General features: G+C 46.1%; 3 protein-coding genes across 3 annotated transcripts; all 3 read right to left on the bottom strand.

The window, feature by feature from the left end:
• Positions 1 to 1,404: 1,404 nt before the first annotated feature.
• On the bottom strand, positions 1,405 to 5,523 carry LOC131089881 (ovomucoid-like). The gene is given in 9 exon segments (XM_058034889.1): positions 1,405 to 1,485; positions 1,957 to 2,090; positions 2,745 to 2,790; positions 2,929 to 3,056; positions 3,888 to 3,933; positions 4,190 to 4,317; positions 4,851 to 4,873; positions 5,348 to 5,456; positions 5,458 to 5,523. Coding segments are annotated over 9 exon segments (726 nt in total). The 3' UTR covers positions 1,405 to 1,439.
• Positions 5,524 to 10,939: 5,416 nt separating this feature from the next.
• LOC131089882 (ovomucoid-like) lies at positions 10,940 to 13,080 on the bottom strand. The gene is made up of 4 exons (XM_058034890.1): positions 12,969 to 13,080; positions 12,136 to 12,158; positions 11,558 to 11,682; positions 10,940 to 11,119 (listed from the first exon to the last, which is right to left on the bottom strand). Exons 1-4 carry the CDS (start codon positions 13,021 to 13,023, stop codon positions 11,074 to 11,076), a joined length of 249 nt encoding a protein of 82 aa, XP_057890873.1. The 5' UTR covers positions 13,024 to 13,080; the 3' UTR covers positions 10,940 to 11,073.
• Positions 13,081 to 14,867: 1,787 nt separating this feature from the next.
• On the bottom strand, positions 14,868 to 19,886 carry LOC131089883 (ovomucoid-like). The gene is made up of 8 exons (XM_058034891.1): positions 19,829 to 19,886; positions 18,844 to 18,863; positions 17,946 to 18,082; positions 17,383 to 17,440; positions 16,977 to 17,113; positions 16,409 to 16,469; positions 15,424 to 15,533; positions 14,868 to 14,936 (listed from the first exon to the last, which is right to left on the bottom strand). Exons 1-8 carry the CDS (start codon positions 19,881 to 19,883, stop codon positions 14,891 to 14,893), a joined length of 624 nt encoding a protein of 207 aa, XP_057890874.1. The 5' UTR covers positions 19,884 to 19,886; the 3' UTR covers positions 14,868 to 14,890.
• Between the last annotated feature and the right edge of the window lie 256 nt (positions 19,887 to 20,142).

Genomic DNA, 20,142 nt, shown 5'->3' with positions numbered 1-20,142 from the left:
AATTATAAAACAATTCAACAAACACATTCAAACTGGCTGCTTTTACTGTTCCTTAACTGTTTTATCAGACACTCAGGTAATTAGTGAGGATTCTTGTGACTCTCCAATTTCTCTCTGTTTTCTTAGGAGCAGGCACAAAGGTATGATGTAATTTATCTTACCTGTGGTAACACCAAAAGAACCCATGAAAATAAGAATTTCCATTCTTCTTCCTGCTCTCTGTGCTGGTTCTAGGGAAGACTAAGCCTCTTACATTCTGGTGGGGAGCACCTAAAAAATTCTTGGTCAACAAATTATCTACTTCAGGAAACAAGTCCAAAAAAAGTGTCTTGAAAGTCACAGATTTTGTCCTAAATATCAGCCTTAGCAGCAGGTGTTCTTTTACATAACAAGAGAATGGGAGGTGGAGAAAGGATGAGGAAGGGAGTGTGTTAGCCATGGAACTTGGGACTTTTTTTGCTTGTGCTGTTTGCATATTAACTCCTTGACTCACCCAAAGAGATGGCGCATCATCACCAACAGTCACGGATGTCATTTTTCCTGCAGTGCACGCTTCAGGCTCCCACAAAGATGTTATCTTCACACCTTTTTTCCCCAGATAGAAAACACATTTGAACCGCTAGCACACCTTCTTGCCCTTCTTTCCTGGAGTTAGAAAACCCAAGACCTTTTCCTGAGGGGTCCTCTGCCTCAAATACCACCAATACAGCTTTTTAGATCTCTTCTGCAAGAAGCTGAAAGCCTGAGCCCAGTCTAATTTCTCCTCAGGTTCTCATTAGGCTCATTACAGCCTTGCCTAGCTTGCTGCAATTTTCTGCTGATGGGCACAATCTCAATGGACACACCCTTCAAGGAAGCAGCAGTTCCTCATTTTCCTCCCTATGAGATACCTCCTCCCTTTGCCATGAGCCTCCTTTTTATAAGGCTGACCACCAGACCTGCCCCTTGCCCAGGTGTGACCAGGTCAAGCTGATCACACCCCCTCCCACACTCCCCCAGGACCATCCCACCAGGCCAAGGCCCCTGAAAGGAACAGTTCCTCCAAGTTCCAGTGCTGTGACAAAGACAAATCCATTTACACTCTGCAAGGCTTCAAAATTAGATTCAAAGTTGTGCTATTTTATAGCATTTTCTGATGGTTTGCTACAGAATGACATTCTGTCTTGAGGGCTTGGGCTGGTGTTTGGCTCTTTACTGTGGTTTATTTCACCACTTCTCCTGCCTGTCAGAAAAGTACCCAAAAGCCTGAAGACCATTACCCCGCCTGGAAAACAAAACCAAAATCGAAAACCACTCCATGGCCAAGATTGTGGCTGCATTTAATTTATTGATCAATCAAAGCAGAGACTGATGCATAACAGTTATGGGAGCAAGGAAGAGCATGTTTGATTGAAGAATTTGTGAGGGAAGTGTCATGTTGAAGGGTCCAGCTCCAGAGCTTAGCATTCTCCCTGGTGCCTGAAGAACAGACTTCCAAGGCTGCGTCTGAAGGGAGAGAGGGAGACCAAAATTAGAGACATGGATCTCATTTTTATAGCCTAACTTTGCCCAAATAACCCAAAAGCCATTGTGCTCTCCAAGTCATAGAGTCAACTTCACTTAATGTTCCGCTTCTTTTCAGATTCCTCCAGTTACACACTTTCATAGACTGAGGAGATTTGGGACAAACCCCATAATTTTGGACACCTCCTACGGTCACACTTTCAATCACCCTGACAGGGAGGCAGCCAGCAATGCTATGAGCCTGCAAGCAGAGATCTGCTTTTAATTGCAAGGGGAGGAGGAGAAGACTCACTCAGGCTCAGGATCTGTGGTGCCTGGAGGGGGCTGGCAGAGGAGCGAGGGCTGGGAGAGGAGCACGGGGTAGGGATGGGAGCTAATGGGAGCTCTGGGGCTCCCACCAGCTGCACGGGAGCTGCTCAGGTTCCCTGGGCACGTGGTGAGCTCTGCACTTACGAGACAGCGGAGCAGAAGTGGCACTTGTTGGAGTAGGTCCTGCCGTCGGAGCCGCAGATGGGGTTGTACTCGGAGGTGCAGACCATGTTGCCGCCCTTCTGCTGGAAGTTGCTGCAGTCGATGTTGACATTTTGCTAATGGAACAAAAAACAGGGCTTAAAACTTCTAGTGCCTGTATTTTCCTACATAAGTGCTCTATATTTGTTTAGTATTTGTGATGTGGCAAAGCGTGAAAGCACTTTTCAGGAGCAGGGCTCTGTTGTTCCAGTAATTCTGCAGACTCGGAGAATGTGCTTGCCTGGAACAGTCTGGAGTAGGGAGATGGTGGAGGCAAAAAAAAAATCTAATAAATATTGCTATAAGTAGTGGAATGACCACGCTGGTATTTCCAGGATGGCCCTCCCACTGGCTGCTCTGGTCCAGCAGGCAAGCAGAGGCAAGTGGACAGAAAGGGGGTGGTCACAAGTCCCAGTGCACCGAGTTCTCCCACCCAGGGAATCACTGCTGCTAATAGTGCTGCTGCATCAATGATGCACCATCTCTTGTTCATCCAGTTTCACAGCAAATGAAGGTCTCAGCACCTTCTTCCTGCTGTTCCCAGATCAGAGAGGGGACAAAATATCTCAGCCATGGATTAGGTTCCATACCTGTTGACCCTGGCATAACTATTTTCCTAAAGTCCTATTTCCAGACCAAGTGCACCAGGAGAGTGGAGGCATTTCTATCATTCAGCCATGAATCAGTGTTGTAAAATGTAAGAGCAGTTGAGTGCAGATTTCTGGCTTTACCTGGAAGCACTCTCCGTAGGTCCTCAGGTTCACATCCAGGCCGCTCCTTTGGGGGGAAAGCAAGTGGAGAATGAATGAGCACAGTGCAGCTGCTTCATGAGCCAAACCACCCCTTTATGCTCCAAATACCAAAAAGAGAAATACTGATCCAAAAACCCTGCCCTGCCCTGGGCCCTTCACTTACGCCACAGCAGTACAGAAGTGGCACTTGTTCCTGTAGGTGATGCCATTGGTGCCGCAGATGGGGGAGTACTCCAGGGTGCAGGGGATGTTGTAACCACTGCCAGGCTTCAGGAAACCAGTACAGTCGACCTGAAACAGTCCCAGAGCAGCATTTGAATCTCTGCTCCCCTTTGCAGCAGCCCTGTGTAACGGAGTGTGGTGCAAGAGACACTCCCCCCTCTGCCCAGAGCTGCAAGATGAAAAGGGCTGTGAAATCCTGCCTGTGGGTACAGCATCACTATCTGTTCTGAGGAGGGCTTCATCCCTGTCATCTTGGGGATTTTCCCCCCTGAATGCCACCATGAAGGATCCTTGCCTAAAATACCTCACACCTTTCAAAAATGGAATTTACACTCAGCTCGCTGCTCCTGCAATTACTCTGAGTGTATTGAAATGGGAGTCATTGTATTATGTGAAATTGCACAGACAGAATGTTTCTTTACTCCCTCTCTCTCTCTAAACTAAAAATAGACACTCTTTGTCACTTCATGGTAGCTCCCTATATTGATACTAACTTTAACTTAACTTTGTGATAAACATTCTGATAGAATCAGGTTTTTTCTGTTACAAAATTACAGTTTAGTTGAAATTCAAACTTCTTCTGGGAATTTCTTAGCCACAACAAGCCTCTGAGTCTAAATGTAAAGGGAAGTGTTTTCATAACACAGAATGAAACACTCTTGAAATCAATAAGCTTCCTTTCTAAACTCTGTTTTACAGAAGATCTTTTGCCTTTTAAAACTCACTGATTTTGTCAGTCCAAGCAAAATGCAAATTAAATTTCCTGCCAATCTGAAATTCTTCATTTTCACCCCATTTCTGAGAGCTAGCATTTGTGTGGGTTCAGTACAGAAGGAATCCTGGGCTAGGTTTGGGTCTGGCTGTCACCCAGCAGGGGAAGGAACCAATCTCAGGCCATACCCTAACGCATCTTCCATCGTGTTTCTTGTCAAGGGCACGGTTGCGGCTGGAGGGAGAGAGGGAGAAGAAAAGCAGGGATTAATCTTTTCATGCCATGTTATCATCTCAATCATCAGGTCCCTCCACCCGTAAAGCCCCAGTAATTAATCAGATTCTGGGGCTTTGACACAGAAGATCCCGTGCATTAAGGAAGACAGAAACTTAAGAAAATTCCAGCCCACCCCACGATTAGTCACAACCCCAAGGGCTTCTTCCTGCTGCTTGAGCTGGCACTGTGGGTGATCAGGGGACTTTCTACTCACAAGAAGTCCTTGCAGAGGGAGCACTCGTTGGGGTAGGTGCGGCCATTGGTGCCGCACACGGGGTCGTAGTTGCGGGGGCAGACGACGCTCATGGTTTTTCCAGAGGCCATGTAGGAGGCGCAGTTGGCCTGGGAAAGGGGATTCATCATGTCTCCAAACTGACAGAGGGGGGTCCTTGCCCTAATCCTGGTTTTGCTGCACTGGGAGGCTACTGTGAGGAATCTCAATGGCTCCTCCATGGTGGAAGATAATTTATATCGGGTTTCTTACAGCGTAATGAAAGCGCCTCTCTGCTGTTAAGACTTAAAGTAATTTTGGCTAGAATTATGGGCAAAAATGATCATTCCTTGGGGAATCAAGACAGGGAAGATATTAGGCAGATATTCAATAGTCATATAGATTTTCTACTGGCACTCTGTGCTGTGCTGACTCGTGTTCTACATTATTAATCACTGTCTTTTTAATCATCAAAGTGCTAAATTATCTCTCTCTGACAAAGGTGTTTTCTTACGTTGGGAAAAGAGGTGCACTTAGGGGCACTTCTTTCTTATTCATTCTCTCTTTTTTTTTTCCCTCAAGCATTCCCTGACATATAGCGTGAGTATGAATTATTCATCTAGACTTAAAAATCAAGACTAAATGACAAAGATCTAATACTCACCCGTCTTTGAGCAACAGCAAGATCTACAATAAAAATAGAAATTACAAAATGTAAAAATTTTATTATGTCCTTCACTAAAATTCCTTTGGAATCGTCAATTTCCCTACAGATCAGCCAAATACACCTTCTCATTACCAAGAAGTGATTATCCTCCCAAATGTTTCATCTACTCCAAGTAAATGCAAAGTGATACACCGAGATTAAAAAAAAAATCTTATTTGTGAAACCAGAAATTTTGACTCACTAAACGAGAAATAGGACCTAAAATTTCATCCTTCTTTAGCTCCATAATCCCCACTAAGGCTCAAAAGCTTAAAGCACAGATCCCATGTGTTTGTCTGCACAAGGGCGAAGCTCATTGAAAAGAGAGGCCGCGTATTCCCAAACCATCCCATCCCCAAGAGGCTGCACCGTCCTTCAGGATGCACAGAGACAGGGAAAGGATCAGAAGGTCTAGACCGGCATGGAGTGTAGCAAAAATGACAGAAATGACTTACCAGAAAAGCAGGCAAGAAGGACCAGCCCCAGAAGGGCAGCGCAGTTGGCCATCTTCATGCTGGCGGCGGTGGTGGCGGCTGATCCGTGTGGGTCGGTTGCCGGAGAGTCCGTGGATGGTTCTCAGCCCTCTCCCTCCCCAGTATTTATATGCATCTCCCCGACCTTGTGAAGTCATCACCAGAAAGTAATTATTTGCTCTGTAAACTAAGAAAATTGTATCGATTACCGAGTTGAGCTCCAAAGAATACTTGTTTGTTAGAGAGATGCCCAGAAGAATTAAACAAAAATGTGAGCTACACCCAGCTTGTTAACAAAGGCGTCTTGCTGTACAATGAGTGATTTGTACTTTCCAAACAGGAGCACTGTCTCAATAGCGGATGTTATGAAATGGAATATGGAAGCTGGGGAAGGGAAAAAAGAGCCCATTTGTTGGAAGTGTTTGACTTGTGCTCACCATATCACATATGCCAGACAGGCACTGGGCTCTGGGAGACTTTCATGGTACAGCAGAGTGGGGTGACAGGAGCATGGGACATTTTACTGACATCATATCTGGGGTCTGGCAAGCATCAGTGCACTGTAAAGATGCTGAAGTCTCAGCATCTTTAAATCCCTCCACACTCTGTCCTGTAATTTCCTGGTACACTGGATTTCTCACCCACAGAAAGTCATCACGAGATAAAAGCATTACAAAAAACGCCAGAAGTTTATTAGACATTTCTGTGTAGGAGCAATAGTTATTCATCTGTTGGCAATGAGCACGAGTCTGATTAAGAAATTATGAGAATAAGTAGCCTTAAATCTGTACTGGGATAATGTTTCTTATTAATGGCAAGCAACTGGTATTCTGTGCAGGTGAAATGGGCTTGTTAATACCAAAGGCATTCCAGAAAAAATTCCAGTAACTGCAAACAGAAGGAGAGCCGTTAGGCTTCCCCCTTCTCCCTCAATTATATGGCATTAAATTTAGAGTGTCAGCTGAGAGTCGTGTTTTAGGGAAGATAAGTGATAAATAATGTGCTAGGCTCTGCTAAGTGGCTCGACTCTATCGCAAGTGTATGGAAAAACAAATAGGGGATATTGCATAAAATAATAAATTTTTGATTTAAGGTAGTCACGGAAGGAAGTGACGGATGGAACTTGTTTGTGCTTCAGAAGAAGCCTAATTCATACATGTGGCTTAAAGGCAGCCTGAGTTTTAAATAGAAAATCAGAATTGGTTTTCTTATTATCCTGGGAGATGTTCAACACTTGGCATGAGCAGATAAATCATAAAAATGTAGCTGAAAGTGTAAGGGAACCATAGTCAGAGAATGGAGCTTGTGGGATTTGGCCTGTTTATATCAATGAAATCATTTTCCTGAAAAATAAATGAATAATGCTATTTGGATCTCTTTCACAAATATCACAAGTTGAAGGGTTCCTTTGAAAGTTGTTTCTGTCGCATTCTTAGCATCCTGAGCGTGTTGACTTTCAGATTCCTTGAACTGATTGTGAGCACATTTGGAAAGGAAGCCGTAGTCACGGAAGCATTAATATTGATTAATCTCCAGGGGCAGGAATGCCAAAGTCTGAAAACAAAGCTTCCTCAGAGCCTGCACCAGCCACCAGTGGAGGTGCTGCTTGCCAGCCCCGTGGCTGGGGGGGCTCCAGGAGCAGAATCTCTCTCTACTTCAGCCCTGCCACCCAAACTCCCCCAAACCCACCTCCAGATCCGAGATCCCCATTAGCAGAACCGTGCTGCTTCTCCTGCTGCGTTTCCTGCCAGGCTGGAGCCAGCAGGAGCTGCTGTGCCTGGCAGGTGTCGGCCGGGGAGCGGCACCGCTCTCATGTTGAGCCAGCACCTGCCCTTTCATTAGCCAGATCCCCTGGGAGATCCGCTCTGCCTCACGTGCTGCCCCGAGGGTCTTGGTGCCCATCCAAAAAGCTCTTCTCCTCCAGCAGTCCCTGCCACTTCCCAGGGCAGCAGGGAGGAAAAGAGAAACGAGGAGAGAGCCTTGCTACAGGGTCTGGGAGAAGCGATGGGAGACAAAGGGCTGGCTCTGCAGGGCAGGGCAGGAGAGCTGCTGGGACAGGTGTGACAGGGGATTGCACAAGGAGCAGCAGGAAACAGAGGGAATGGGGCAGCACTAATCACAGGAGAGCAGATGGACTGAAAGCAGGCATTAGGAGCAGTGAAAAACAGCAGTGCTCACAATGGCAAGCCTTGGGAAATGTCCTACACCTGTTGCAAATGGGAAGGGCAAAGTGAGCCCACCTGCCCAAAGCCCTGGGATGTGAGTGATGGTGTCAGACTGTTCTCAGTGGTGCCCAGTGACAGGACAAGGAGCAGTGCCCATGAACTAAAACACAACAAGTTCCACCTCGACAGGAGGAGAGAATTCTTTCCATTGAGAGTTGCAGAGCACTGGAACAGCTGCCCAGGGAGGTGGTGGAGTCTCCCTGGAGTCATCCCAAACCCATTTGGCCATGCTCCTGTCACCTGCTCCAGGTGCCCCTGCTTTGGCAGGGGGTTTGGACTGGAGGATCTCCAGAGGTCACTTCCAACCCAACTATCCTGTGATTCTGAGGCTCAGAAATACCATGATGGAGGGCTCAGTAAAGTGACTTTGGGATTATTTTAATGTTACTACAGACACGAGATCCATATAGAAGGTTAAATAAAACTCTTAAATAAAATGCTTCCTTCTATTCCAGACTCCTAGAGGACAAACATTCAGGAAGGTTATGGCCACATGGATGGGATCAATGTTGGCCATCATGTGAGGAGTCCTCTTGTATTAAGGTACATTTCCAGTAACTCTGGGTTTCTAATCCAGCAGCATTTCTTCCCATAGCAGTGATAATCTCCTGGGAAGCTTTTCCTCTGATCTTGAGACTTCCTACCTGAAGTCCATAACCAACCACAACCTAAAAAATTTTTCACTGATGATGCTCCCTGCTTTGGTTTAAAACTTGCCATAGTCTTCATCTGGCTACAAAGAGCAACAACGGGGTTTTTTTTCATTATTATTATTATTATTATCAAACACGAGGGTGGGTGTGTGCGCGCAGGATTTGCTGCCATGCCAGCAGCAGCATCCCTGTGCTCTGCAGCAGTCACGGACAGCGAGAACAAAGCGGCTGCAGCCCGGGCAGGAGCTCCCTGCGGCTCCGGGCACGGGGAGCAACCGCAGGAGATCCCGGCCGAGCTGCTGTTCCCACACCTCTGCACACGGGGGCAGAGCTGCATCTTCTATGAGAGCAGAAATTCAATTTACAGCCCGCAAAGCCCCTGCTCTAAGCCGCGCTCACCTATTATTCCTCCTTGTAGTTCAGCCATCTGATTGCTGCCTGAATATCCCCAGTCTTTTAAGCATAGATGATATCACAGGCAAGGGTGTCTGGAATTATTTGGCTGTCTGGAAGCTGCATGCTAACAGCTTAAGGCTGAGGATCCCAATCCCTCAGTGAATCTCAGCTCTGCCTCGCTTCAATAGCTCTGACACAGCCAGCCCCCCAAAACACCCGCAATTAATTCACTTTTCAAACATAATTTTGTTTTTCTCCACATCAAGTAAGAATGCAGTAATAAACCATTTCTCCTGACAGAAGCCACAGAGAGAAACTGCATTAACAGAAAGGTCTAGACTGGCCTGAGGTATATTTTGGCCAGCAACAAGTCGAACAATGCACAAAAATAGAAGAAATTATATAAAATAAAGCAAAACAAAATAAGTACATGCAATGCGTTAATCAGGTTGTGGGGTAATTGAATGGCATTTCCTGAATCCAAAACATCAGATAATAACATAAAGTGCTGAGGTACTGCTCAAAGAATTGTACCATAAAATACCTTGGCAGGCAGACAATGTTTCCTGCCTTGAATTTCCTGGAGGGAGAGTTAGATTAGTAATGGTGAGAGGATTTGTGCTGTTGTGGCAGGATTTTATTGAGAAGCAATAAAAAAAATTATTTCCAACGAGGTGCTCATAAAGGAGAATGCTCTTCCTCTCCATCTTAAGGAGCATCCAGGATGAGCTGCTGGGGCAGGAGGCCAGGGCTGCACTGGGGTCCTGCCCTGCCCCTGGTCACTCCTGAGCAGTGCCAGAGGATTTATCATTTCTACTCACAGAAACTGCCCTTAATTGCCTGCTGGATTTTCCTGTTTGGCAGACATGCCCCTGCAAGAGGCCCTCTGAGCACCACAGGGATCTCCAGCACGATCGGGAGCTCTGCTGTCTCCAAGGCATCGCGGCTCCTCAGGGCCATCCTCATCCTCCCTGCTGCTGCCCGAGGAAAAAATAACTGCTGCAGCTGCTGCTCTCCTACCCTGGCTCCCACGCTCTGCAGAGGGGGAGAAGAAGGAGCCTGAATGTGCCCCACACCCCCAGCACCACCTCCCAGAGCCTCAATTTATCCTGGTCCCCTGAAATCACATCTGACGCTGAAAAGCCTTCCTGCACACAGACAGGAGGGACATTCCAGCCCCAGGAAGGGACTTGGCACTAAATGGTTGCAGAGAATCATGTCTTCTGGAAATAAATTGTCTCCTTTTAGAGAGCTGCTCTCTGCAGTCTCTGGGAAGTGACACATTGTCACTTAAGATCATTAACTATTTGACTGTGAGGCTGCTGCCTCTGCAGCACGCGGCACTGGCAGCGCCTGGCTGTTAATGAATAATAAATTAACACCACGACTCTGAGCCCTTCCTTTCATCAGCCGAGGCTTCCAGAGGCCGGAGAATCTCAAAGGATCCTCTACAAGCGACAGTCAAGGTAATTACCTTCAACCAGCACTAAGTGATGGGTGAGGTGCCCAGATGGGCTCGGTGGTCGCCAGCATCCCCTGGACAGCAGCTCTGTTAGCTCTGGCTGCCCACGGGTGTTCTGCAGTGCCCCTCAGCAATGAACCAGCGTGGGCAGCCCAGAGAAAACTCCCTGTGACATTGCTCTGGGGAGCAGAGCAGATTGCAAAAGGCTTTCTCTCAGCTACAGGTGAGTTTTCAGTCCTGCTCGCGAGGTGGAGGCAGCTTGGAATGTGACCTTCCTCACATGTTCTCCTGCAGGTGTAAGAAATTGGGGCTAACCCTGGGAACTGAAACAGGGGTGAGCAGCTCATTGTGCCAGCAGGACCCCTTCTGTGTGGCAGAGCAGTGCCAGAACACCCCAATTACAAGTCTTGGGATTGTCTCTAATCATGTTAATGTTTAGGTTTGCCCGGGGCCTCTTGGTGCTGCCAGGCTACAGAGAGTGAGGCTGGGGGAGGCTGCAGGTGTTTGACAGCAGCAGCTGGGAGGGGAGGGAGGCAGCTCCTCTCAGCCGGGCTCCTCTCAGGCTCTGTCACATCCCCTCAGAGCAGGAAAAGGACAGGAGCACCAGGATGCATCCCCAGCCTGGCTTTTCTTCTGGAAAGCTGGATAAAGGCAGATGCCCACCAAAGCTGCCCATTGCCTTTGCAGTTGGAGTTGGTGTTTTTGTGGATCAGAACACCCTTCTCCCTCTCCCCTGTAATTTGCCCATTAATTCCCCCACCCCAGGGTTGTTGCAGTGGTATAATCATGCAACCTGCTAGGTAAAGCCAGAATGAGACTGAAGGACAACATAAATGCTGGGTCTTTTTTTTTATTGTCAGAGGTTTCAGGGTTGATAAGAGGTTTTCAAGGGTCAGGGGTTTAGGAAGTCATCTGCCATGGGGAACACTGTCAGGGAGGGATGCTCTTTCTCAGCTGAATCCTGTCAAGAACTTAACAGGCTTCAAGAGACCTCAAGGCAAGAACTCCACGGCTTCTCCTGCAGAGAAAGAAATCAGTAAGAAATCAGTACCTCAGAGACAGAACATCTGGGCTTTTACTGCTGGTCTGTCCCTCTGCACCACAGAAGGACTTCTGAACTCCATTCTGCATATTTTCTTTTATTATTGACATATAAAGACAAGCAAAGTTCTTAATTTAAAAGACCAAATAGTCTTTAAGAAACAGACTTTGCTGAGAGAAAGCTCTTTTGCAAATCGTGTAAGAGGAAAACGGGGAACACAATGTTGTGTCTTTATATCTGAAACAAAGGAGTTCCTAGCAAACTCTCAAAAGAAAAATTAAAAATTACCCTTAATGGTGAGAGAAAAACAAATTAAATAAAAGCACTTCTCCAGCCAGTGTCCAAGACTGATTAGCCAGTTTAAGCTAAGTTAATTCACCACTGAGTAGGTGAAGAGATATATTCCATACGTACAGGTAGGCATTGCAGAACATGCATTTGTTGGCGTAGGTGACACCATCAGACCCACAGTGGGGGACATACTCCATGGAGCACATGTTCCTGATGGTCCTCTGGTTCCTGCAGTAGACAGGTGCAGCCTGTATTCACAAAAAAAAAAAAAAAAAAAAAAAAAAAAAAAAAAAAAAAAAAAGAGCTCTTAACCAAAGCTGGGTGAGAAAGTTGGCATCAGGAGGCCCCACACACCCCTTGAGCTGCCCCCTTGCTGCCCAGATGCTGAGGAACAGCCCAGGGATGGGGCAGGATGCAGAGGAGTGCTGCCTCCAGCCATGGAGAGCCTGGGAAACCACTGCAAACGATGCTGCAGTAACTTTGACAACAACCTGGACATGAGCTGGCTGCTGCCCTACTTGTTGAAGCCATCAGCAGATGAAAATGGCAATTTCACCCGATAATATCTGTGGCAAATATTGCTCAGGCAGCTGGGTGTCTCAGGATTTTGAAAGGCTCCATCATGATGTGATTAGTAAAGATTTATACAGAAACTGCTTTAAGGAAAGAAAGGATGGAGAATAGAAAAATCTGTCCCTTACCTGCAGCGCATCAGTAGCTGGAACTAAAAAAAAAAAAAAAAAGAAGAACAAATGAAATATGTTACAAATGTAATTCATAGATTCTGTTAAAATCTGAGAATGCATGCCCTGAATACATATCTTCCAACTCCCTATGTGCTAGCAAATTATTCTTAGACAAAAGGAATTTCAGGCACAATGTTGTGCCATACTGTATGTTGATTCTGTAGTATTATTATTTAATGAGGGTTACAGTCAAAATGGAAAAAGCTGTGTAAAATAAAAGAAGAGAAAGGCATTTTCTATGGTTCAAAGGATGGAACAGGACATGAACTCAAAGCAAAGCAAATTATTGAGGTAAAGAGGGACATAAAGCTGACAAGTACACAGAGGCATCTTATATGCATTGTCAATATTATTTTTAAATAAGAATAGTATTTAGTGAGGAGTGAATTTATAAAGCTCCTACAGCAACTCAGGCTCTCAAACTACACCTCAGTTCAGGATGACTGCAAGAAATGTTCACTTTCATTCAGTAGAATTATTTGTGTTTCTGCAAGATTTCAGAGGTTAAGCACTGGTTGTCTGAGTCTCTGGGTTGCACCACGTTCGTGTCACTTCTTTCATTATGCATAAACTAGCACTGAGAGCAGAGCTGTTCCCACAGTTGTTCTTACCCACTCAGTTCTGTTGCTAAAATATTACCCCATAAGTGATAGTCTCTGATGTCAAGTCTTTTCAACACTATCTTTCTAGGAGTAAATAAGTCCTTGGAGAACGGAGCTCTTTCCAGTCTGAGGATGTTTTTTTTTTGTGGTTTTGAAGACAGCCAGCACTTACTCCAAGGCACTCACCTGAGATGCAGAAAAGGGCCAGAGAGAGCAGAAGCAGCACCCCCGTGATCTTCATGGTGGCTGGATGAGCTGCGAGCAGCAGAGCTGGGCTTTTGCTCAGGAAACACAGCCTGGGTTCTGTCCTCAGGTGCCAACCACGCTTATATGTGTGCCTGCACCTCTGGGGGGGCGTGTGTGTTTGTGCATGTTCATATTTGCCTTATCCACCCTTATCCTGGGGCAACACTTCCAGCCTTTTGTCTCAGTGGTAATATCAGTGGAGGTAAGCTGTGCTGGAAGCCAGGAGTGGTGTTTCTTCATCAACGGGAGTCACGGGGAGTTTAGATGTGTGAGATACACCCTCTGAGTCCTTATTTTAAGTGAAATATGTGACAGTTTCCTCCTGAAGGACCACAGAAAATTCCTGCAGGCAAAAGAGCCACTGTGCAAAGTGCTGTCAGGTTTTCTGTGTGTTCACCTATCACTGCTTATTTTTGTGCAGTGCTTTTTCATGAGAAAATCATTGAATGAAATGCTTCCATAGCAGAAAGGCTCTCCTTTTATTTTTGGGCTTCCCAAGTAAAACATCACTAAGTTATAGTGAAAGCAGGAAAACAATGGACCAGGAAGGCAAGCAAGAGGGCATCCCAGACACTGAAATGAATCCTGGAAAATGACAAGGGATGGAGAAAATTTTATGGGACTATGCAAAAAAAAAAAATAATTTACAATTGCTATTTCCCCTAAAAGCCATTAGCTTTGCAGTAATAGACTTTTAGTATGATGATGACAGAATGATTTGGGACCCTAGCATGGATCCTAGAAAAGCTGAACCCAATCTGGAAATCACTGTTTCATCCATCTGCCCATTTCTACATAAATCCTTTGTTTTACCACCGAAGCATTGCTTTTTGGGACAACCTCCATCAAGGAGAACAAGCACCCCTCTCCCTTTGACTCCCAGAAGAAATGCATGTGGGAGATATTACATTTTGGAAGGGATAAGCCCAACTTATTTATGACTCTCTTGTGTGGATTTAAAAAAAAAAAAAAAAAAAACAAAACCAATTCAATACTCAAACAGAAGACAAAAGCAAAATAAATTTCAAGCACAATACGCCAATGACAGGTCACACTCTCAAGAAACAGAAGGATGTTTTGTCCTTGGATTTTGAAACACTGCTGAAATACTCCTTGGGCTGGCAGAGAACACTGTGTAATTGAAGACTGAGAGAAGACAAGCAGGCAGGAGTAGGCACCACACCTAGGAAGGCATTAATCTCAAAACTTGAAAGGTTTTAAAGGACGACTCCAGGATGAGAAAAATCTGGTAATAAGTCAGCTGGAGGGCTTGGACAAATAGACAGGGACATTGCAGGTGTCTGAACAATATGGGCTTTGCCAGCAGGGTGCCCTTGAGAGAGCAGCACTTGAGGGGAGCACAGAGCCAGGGATCAGCTCTGGGCAGTGACACCAAGGTGGGACTGGGCTCTGCTGACAGGGAAAATGCACCAGGAGCACCTGAGGAGGGACCGTCCTGTGCCACCCCTTCAGCCCTGTCCAACGTCAAACATTAAAGGGTGTGAGCACTAATGCAGGGACATTATTGTCATTATGTGCAAAGACACACAGCTCTGGGGTTGGAGCATCTGTATTTAATTTTTTGTCTTTTATGAGAGGGAGGGGAGGAAGATTATGTTCTTGTTCTATCCCAGAGCTTTGAGCACGTAACCTATTCTGCCCAGTATCATCATCCAACAAATCAAGGCAATGTTTCATGAGCCAACACATGAAAGAAGACAGGGAAATGTTGCTGATTTAGTTTATTGAGAAAGAAAATCAGGAGTGAGCTGAATTCCCCAGAAGGTGAGATGGACTGAGGTCAGATCTTTATCTGGGATTTTCCAGTGGGGATCCCGTGGTGAATTCTCTTGGCACTATACTCAGCATTTTCCAAAATGGCTCAAAGAGATAGTCCCATTGCTGTCCCTGAAGTAAGGAGAGGAAAGAATGAATTAAACACAGAGTCCTGCCTGCTATAATCTTTTTGATGGCTCCTAGAGATGGTGTCAGATGGGATCCTGCCCCAGAGCCAAGGAACTTGCAGACTCCCATTTGCTATTTGATTATTAAGACATGAGTGAAACAATTTAACCCATTCTTAAGACTGAAAATATCTGTGGGGAAACTACAGTGGAATTTCAAAAGGAAAGGAATTTCATTTCCTTTGCAGCATGCAAGAAAAATTCCATTTAGGTTAAATGCTCTTCAAACCATTCACACTGACAAAGCAGCCGTAGCATTTTTTATGCTCTAATGAAAAAAATAAATGAACGCTTGACACGGTGGCTGGCATTCCCTCCTGCCCCAAATCCCTAATCAACAGTATCCAGCAAACAAAAAAAGCAGTAACTGTGCAAACTTGTGCCCACAGGAGGCAACTGATAAAACAGACATCACTGATATTTGTACATACACGACTGCATTGCAGAAGATACACTTATTGTTGTATGTTGTGTTGTCAGAGCCACAGAGAGGCATGTAGTCCAGTGAGCAGACAGGTTTGGGGTAGTCACTGCAGTCAACCTGTAAAAAATAAATAAAAATAAAAGAGTCTGATGTGGAGGAGTCAGTAGCACAAGGGCTTGAACTCTGAGCTAGAGCTGCAGTGCTAGTGATACCAATCTCACCAAACGTAATTAACTTCCTTGCACATCTGATATAAACTGAGGTGTCAGTTTCTCCCATGCCAGGAGAATTTAATAATATAAAAATAGATCATAATTTCCTGTTTGAAGAGATGTATCTCATAACCTGGTCATGGCATTTCCAAGCAGCAGCAGTTCACTCGGTGAAGGTGCCGTGCTCTGTGTTCCCAAGCTGGCCAGGAAATTAAATGGAAAAACACTGGTGTCTGGAGAAATGGAGTGCTGATCCTCTGTAAAGGTCCACTATCCCTCCTGGAGTCTTAAAACTGGAAGATCAGCAGGTGGCTGGATACTGCAAGAGTGGGATTCTGTTTCCTGGAGCAATGGTGTTGCACTTGCTGAGGAGAATTGTAGAGCTAAAAATGTGTCTGGGTGCAGGAGGAGGCTGAGGAATTTCATGGAGGAGAAATCTATCAAGGCTGAGTGACTGTACTAGGCTTAGGCTCTGCACTAAGTTGCCAGGGTCTAGATGGAGCATTGGTCAGACCCCAAAAGCCATTCTCTGTTCCTTTTCACAGTTCTGCCCTGATGGATTATTTCTACTACTCTTTTACTCATCCCTTCCTGAGCAGTCACCTGCTCCTTTCCTGGCATTCACACAAATAACATTTATTGCATGTAGAGAAGGCAAAACCTCTCCCCTTCTGCAGCTGTTTCACTTCTGCTGGTCTGGGGGCTGCTGCAGACACTGGCAGTGCTTCCCCTGACAGCAGCAGCACCAAAACCCAGCCCCTGATCACCCAAATCACTTACTGCGACAATTTCCTTCTTACATTCACCGTCAGCCTTCTTGCCAATGCTGGTTCCAGCCTCCCTGGGAAGGGAAGAGACCTGCATTAGGGAGCCCTGCAAGCAGCCTGTCCTGCTGAGCCATCACCAGCAATGCTGAGCAGCCCCAGGCACAAGGATACAGGAGGTACCAGCTGATGTTGTGCCCATGTGGCTCCAGGGACCAGCTCGGGTGGTGTCACTGCCTGCCAGGGAGCTGGTTTGCAGCAAGATGTGAGGGACAGGGGTCATGGTGGATGAGGAGACAGGCTGTGTGACAATGTCAATGCCCCCTGGGTGAGTTGTTATCCTCTGCAAGGCAGCATCTCCCACACGGACCCTTTTGACTTAGTTAAGAGCAGCATCCTGTCCTGTGTGAGATCCCCACCCAGCCCTCCCCTTCTCTGCCTACACCAAAGGCATGGCTCTCCTTCTAATGACAGAGGACAGCAAGGTTTAGTCAGGAGGAAAAGAGGAGGTCTTGTTAGAAGTCCTGCTGTCCAAAAGAGCAGTTGCAGGAGCAGCAGCCCCAGGCCCTGTGCTCAGCACTCACAGGCTCCGGGCGCAGAGCAGGCACTCATTGTCGTAGGTGACCCAGTCGGTCCCGCAGACGGGGCTGATGTCTTTGCTGCAGATCAGCCCCACTTTGCCCTCCTCGCTGGTTGAGTTGGGGTACCTGCTGCAATCCACCTGGGGAGGGAACAAACAAAGCCCTGGTGAAGGCCTTGCTGACAGCACACAAGGGGATCGGGTGTGTCTGCCTGGCCACACAGGACAGCACCACAGCGGGAGAAAAGCTTTTCTCTCAGTCTCAGTGATGACACTTCACTTGGAGGTGACCACTGCAAGATTGTGGCAGCTCATCTGTGTTCTTGTTTAGGGTCTGAATTATTTCAATAAGCACCCTTGGACACTCAGAAGCGGGACACACCCCTTGTTTTGCCCTTGGTTTAACTTACGGGGGCAACTTCCTTGCACTCTCCATCGTGGTCTTTGCTGACATTGGTTCCATATTCTCTGCAGGGGAGAAAGACAAATGTTAGGAAGTTCAGCAAAGATGTCTTGCAACATTCTAGGTGCTAAAATTAACACAAGGGAAAACTGACTTTCTCAGTCAGGCTTTTTTTATATCTGTATTTGAGAAGGTAGAGCCACCCTCCCTCATCAGCTGAGTAGCTGGCAGGGATGTAAAACCCTGGGAAGCTTTGGGGCCATTTTGGGCAGCCCTGAGCAGAGCATCTCTATCCTCTTGCTGCGATGAGATGTGCTCTCAGAGCCATCACCTGGCCACTCCTTGAGACAGAGAAGAAAAAACCTGAATAAATTACAGAAGCAAAAGAAAGACACGGCGGCTAAAGCCTGAGCGCTGTGCCGTGATAGCCAAGCTCATTTTGGAGGAATTGACACAGGTGATGTGTGACAGATTGGTGAGCTGTGGTGGTGCCAGGAGCCCTGAGCTGTGCTGCCTGGGGTCCCCATGCTGTCCCCACGCTGTCCCCACGTGTCCCCAAGCAGAACATACGCGTTGTAGGCGCAGAGCAGGCACTCGTTGCCGTAGGTGACACCGTCGGAGCCGCAGATGGGGCTGACGGCCTCGCTGCACACCAGCACCTCTTTGCCCTCCTCGTTTGTGGTGTTGGGATAGGTACTGCAGTCCACCTGCCACAGCAATCACAGCAACAGGGTGAGAAAACCTGAGACGTTCACAGCTCTCATTGTGTGTGGGACACTGGGCTGGTACAACCAGTCCTCACTGCCACAGCACAAACTTCTGCTGTGGGTCCCTCAGGAGAATCCTTCCTGCAGAGAAGAGCAGGAGAAGAGGAGGAGGAGGGAAGAGCTATAACCATGCAGCCTCTTGGATGGGATAAACCAGTGCTGGTCTCTCATGCTCACTTGACATGATTTTATAAAGGCTCTCCATTGGTCCCTAGGTCTTCTATTCTTGTGGCCCCTCCACTGCACCTCTGGTTTTACTTTTTCATTCTTAATACACTGATCATGTTTTTTTTTCAGAGGACCAAGACCTGTGAGGAAGCTGGATCAGCTCAGAGTATTTTAGTATTTCAGTAGGTTGCTCTCAGGTAGGTTCTGATGCTAGCCTATTGCTTTAATTTAGAACCAGCTATGTATTTTCAGTTTAAAGCTTAGACCAGTGTAAAGTTGCTGAAAAATTAATTAATCCAAAAACATTATAACATTACTACTAAAACATTATTAACATACAGCATAGATGTACAGGCCAGGGCAGTATAATTTCATGTTTTACCCTGTAGGATCTGATTACAGTGACCCGAGTGTGACACTTGGGTGAAAAACAGCTGAGCATTTACAGGCTGGAGGTTTTTCCCATTCCTTTGGTTATACCTTTATCAGGCCACATACTTGAGAAAGGTGACAGAAAGAAATCTTCCACTTACCTCAATCCCAAAGACAGTATCTGGAAAAGAAAAGAGAGGCAAAAAGTATGAACAAAAGCCAATGTGATAAGACCTCAATTAAAGCTGGAAATATGGATATAAAATTCCTGTGTGCAGGACCAAGCCAAATGATTTCCAGTGATTGTTTTTTGAACTAAATAAACTATGTATGATTTTTTTCCTCTATGTTGATAAGCATAATAGCATTGCTTATTGCTGGCTATGATGAAACACCTTTTTGAATAGCTTTGTTCTTTTTTTGTTCTGAGACATGTAGATTTATTAATTGAAAACAGAACAGCTTTTCCTTCCTTATCTTTTTACATATCCGCTTTGACCCTAAAGCGCTGCTGTTATGTATCTGGAAATACACCTGAATCAACAGAGACAAATGCAAATAGTCACCTACAGGATAAGCAAATACATACAGCATCTGTTGACAGAAATATGCATTTGAAAGAAGGTGAGTGTGAAAAAAATATCTTTGGCTTTGTAATTTCATAAGTTGTGAATATGCAGTGAGAACATCAGAGTCTGGCTTGTTTTCATCTCTTGCTGTTCCATTAGCAGAAAGAGCATTGCAGGAAATTTGCCAGGGTCTTGCAGAGAACTTGCCTGTGCCATTACAATATTTTCCTTACTAGTTACCAGAGGTCTGACCCCCTTCTCATGGCCTTATTTCAAGTATTCATCCATTTGCTGTAATTGTACAAGCCTAAGCAGTGTAATGGTGTGAGAACATCAGTGTACAAAGTGTAACAGCACGAGTTGCCAGCACAGAACTCCATTGCTGTTATTTATATTTATGACAAACCACCAGCTACAGCAGCGAGCCACTGAGGACTACCCTGAAAAACACTCCTGCAACCTGCACGATGCCAACCGAGGCAGCAGAGCCCTCTGAAGGAGATTTCCTCTCTTTGGATCCTCTGCCTTATCCCTTTGAAGGCAGCCAGGACTCAGAGACACCTGGGGAATCACTCACCTGGGGCGCAGCAAAGCGCGAAGGAGAGGAGCACCAGAATTCCTGCCCTGGTCATGCTGGAGGTGCTGGAGTCTGCAGGCTGCTGCTCCCACTCTGCTCAGAGATGGTCCCTGCAGGGCTGCCTGCAAATATATACAAATGCAATGTCTAAACTGTTCAACTGTAACATAAAACAACCTGCAGAATCTGTCAGCAGCACAATGAGGCTGGGAATATTTATGGAGGTCTTGACTTTTTGGGTAATGGTCTGAGCCTGCCAGGCAATTGATTTTGGCTGGACACCTGGTTAATAGATCAAGACAAGTATCACAAGT

The sequence above is a fragment of the Melospiza georgiana genome, chromosome 15 (genome assembly GCF_028018845.1).
Source record: "Melospiza georgiana isolate bMelGeo1 chromosome 15, bMelGeo1.pri, whole genome shotgun sequence".
NCBI lineage: Eukaryota > Metazoa > Chordata > Aves > Passeriformes > Passerellidae > Melospiza > Melospiza georgiana.
This window is presented reverse-complemented; position numbering and strand designations above follow the sequence as displayed.

What these genes read in the sequence shown, in the direction of transcription:
- LOC131089882 (XM_058034890.1), bottom strand. Translation starts at nt 13,023, where the DNA reads ATGAAGATCACGGGGGTGCTGCTTCTGCTCTCTCTGGCCCTTTTCTGC. An exon ending in CAGCTACTGATGCGCTGCAG is followed by an intron (nt 11,683 to 12,135) that starts GTAAGGGACAGA and finishes TTGTGAATACAG; the next exon opens with GCTGCACCTGTCTACTGCAG. An exon ending in ATGTTCTGCAATGCCTACCT is followed by an intron (nt 11,120 to 11,557) that starts GTACGTATGGAA and finishes CTTTCTCTGCAG; the next exon opens with GAGAAGCCGTGGAGTTCTTG.
- LOC131089883 (XM_058034891.1), bottom strand. Translation starts at nt 19,883, where the DNA reads ATGACCAGGGCAGGAATTCTGGTGCTCCTCTCCTTCGCGCTTTGCTGC. An exon ending in CTGCTCTGCGCCTACAACGC is followed by an intron (nt 17,441 to 17,945) that starts GTATGTTCTGCT and finishes TCTCCCCTGCAG; the next exon opens with AGAATATGGAACCAATGTCA. An exon ending in ATCTTCTGCAATGCAGTCGT is followed by an intron (nt 14,937 to 15,423) that starts GTATGTACAAAT and finishes TCCTTACTTCAG; the next exon opens with GGACAGCAATGGGACTATCT.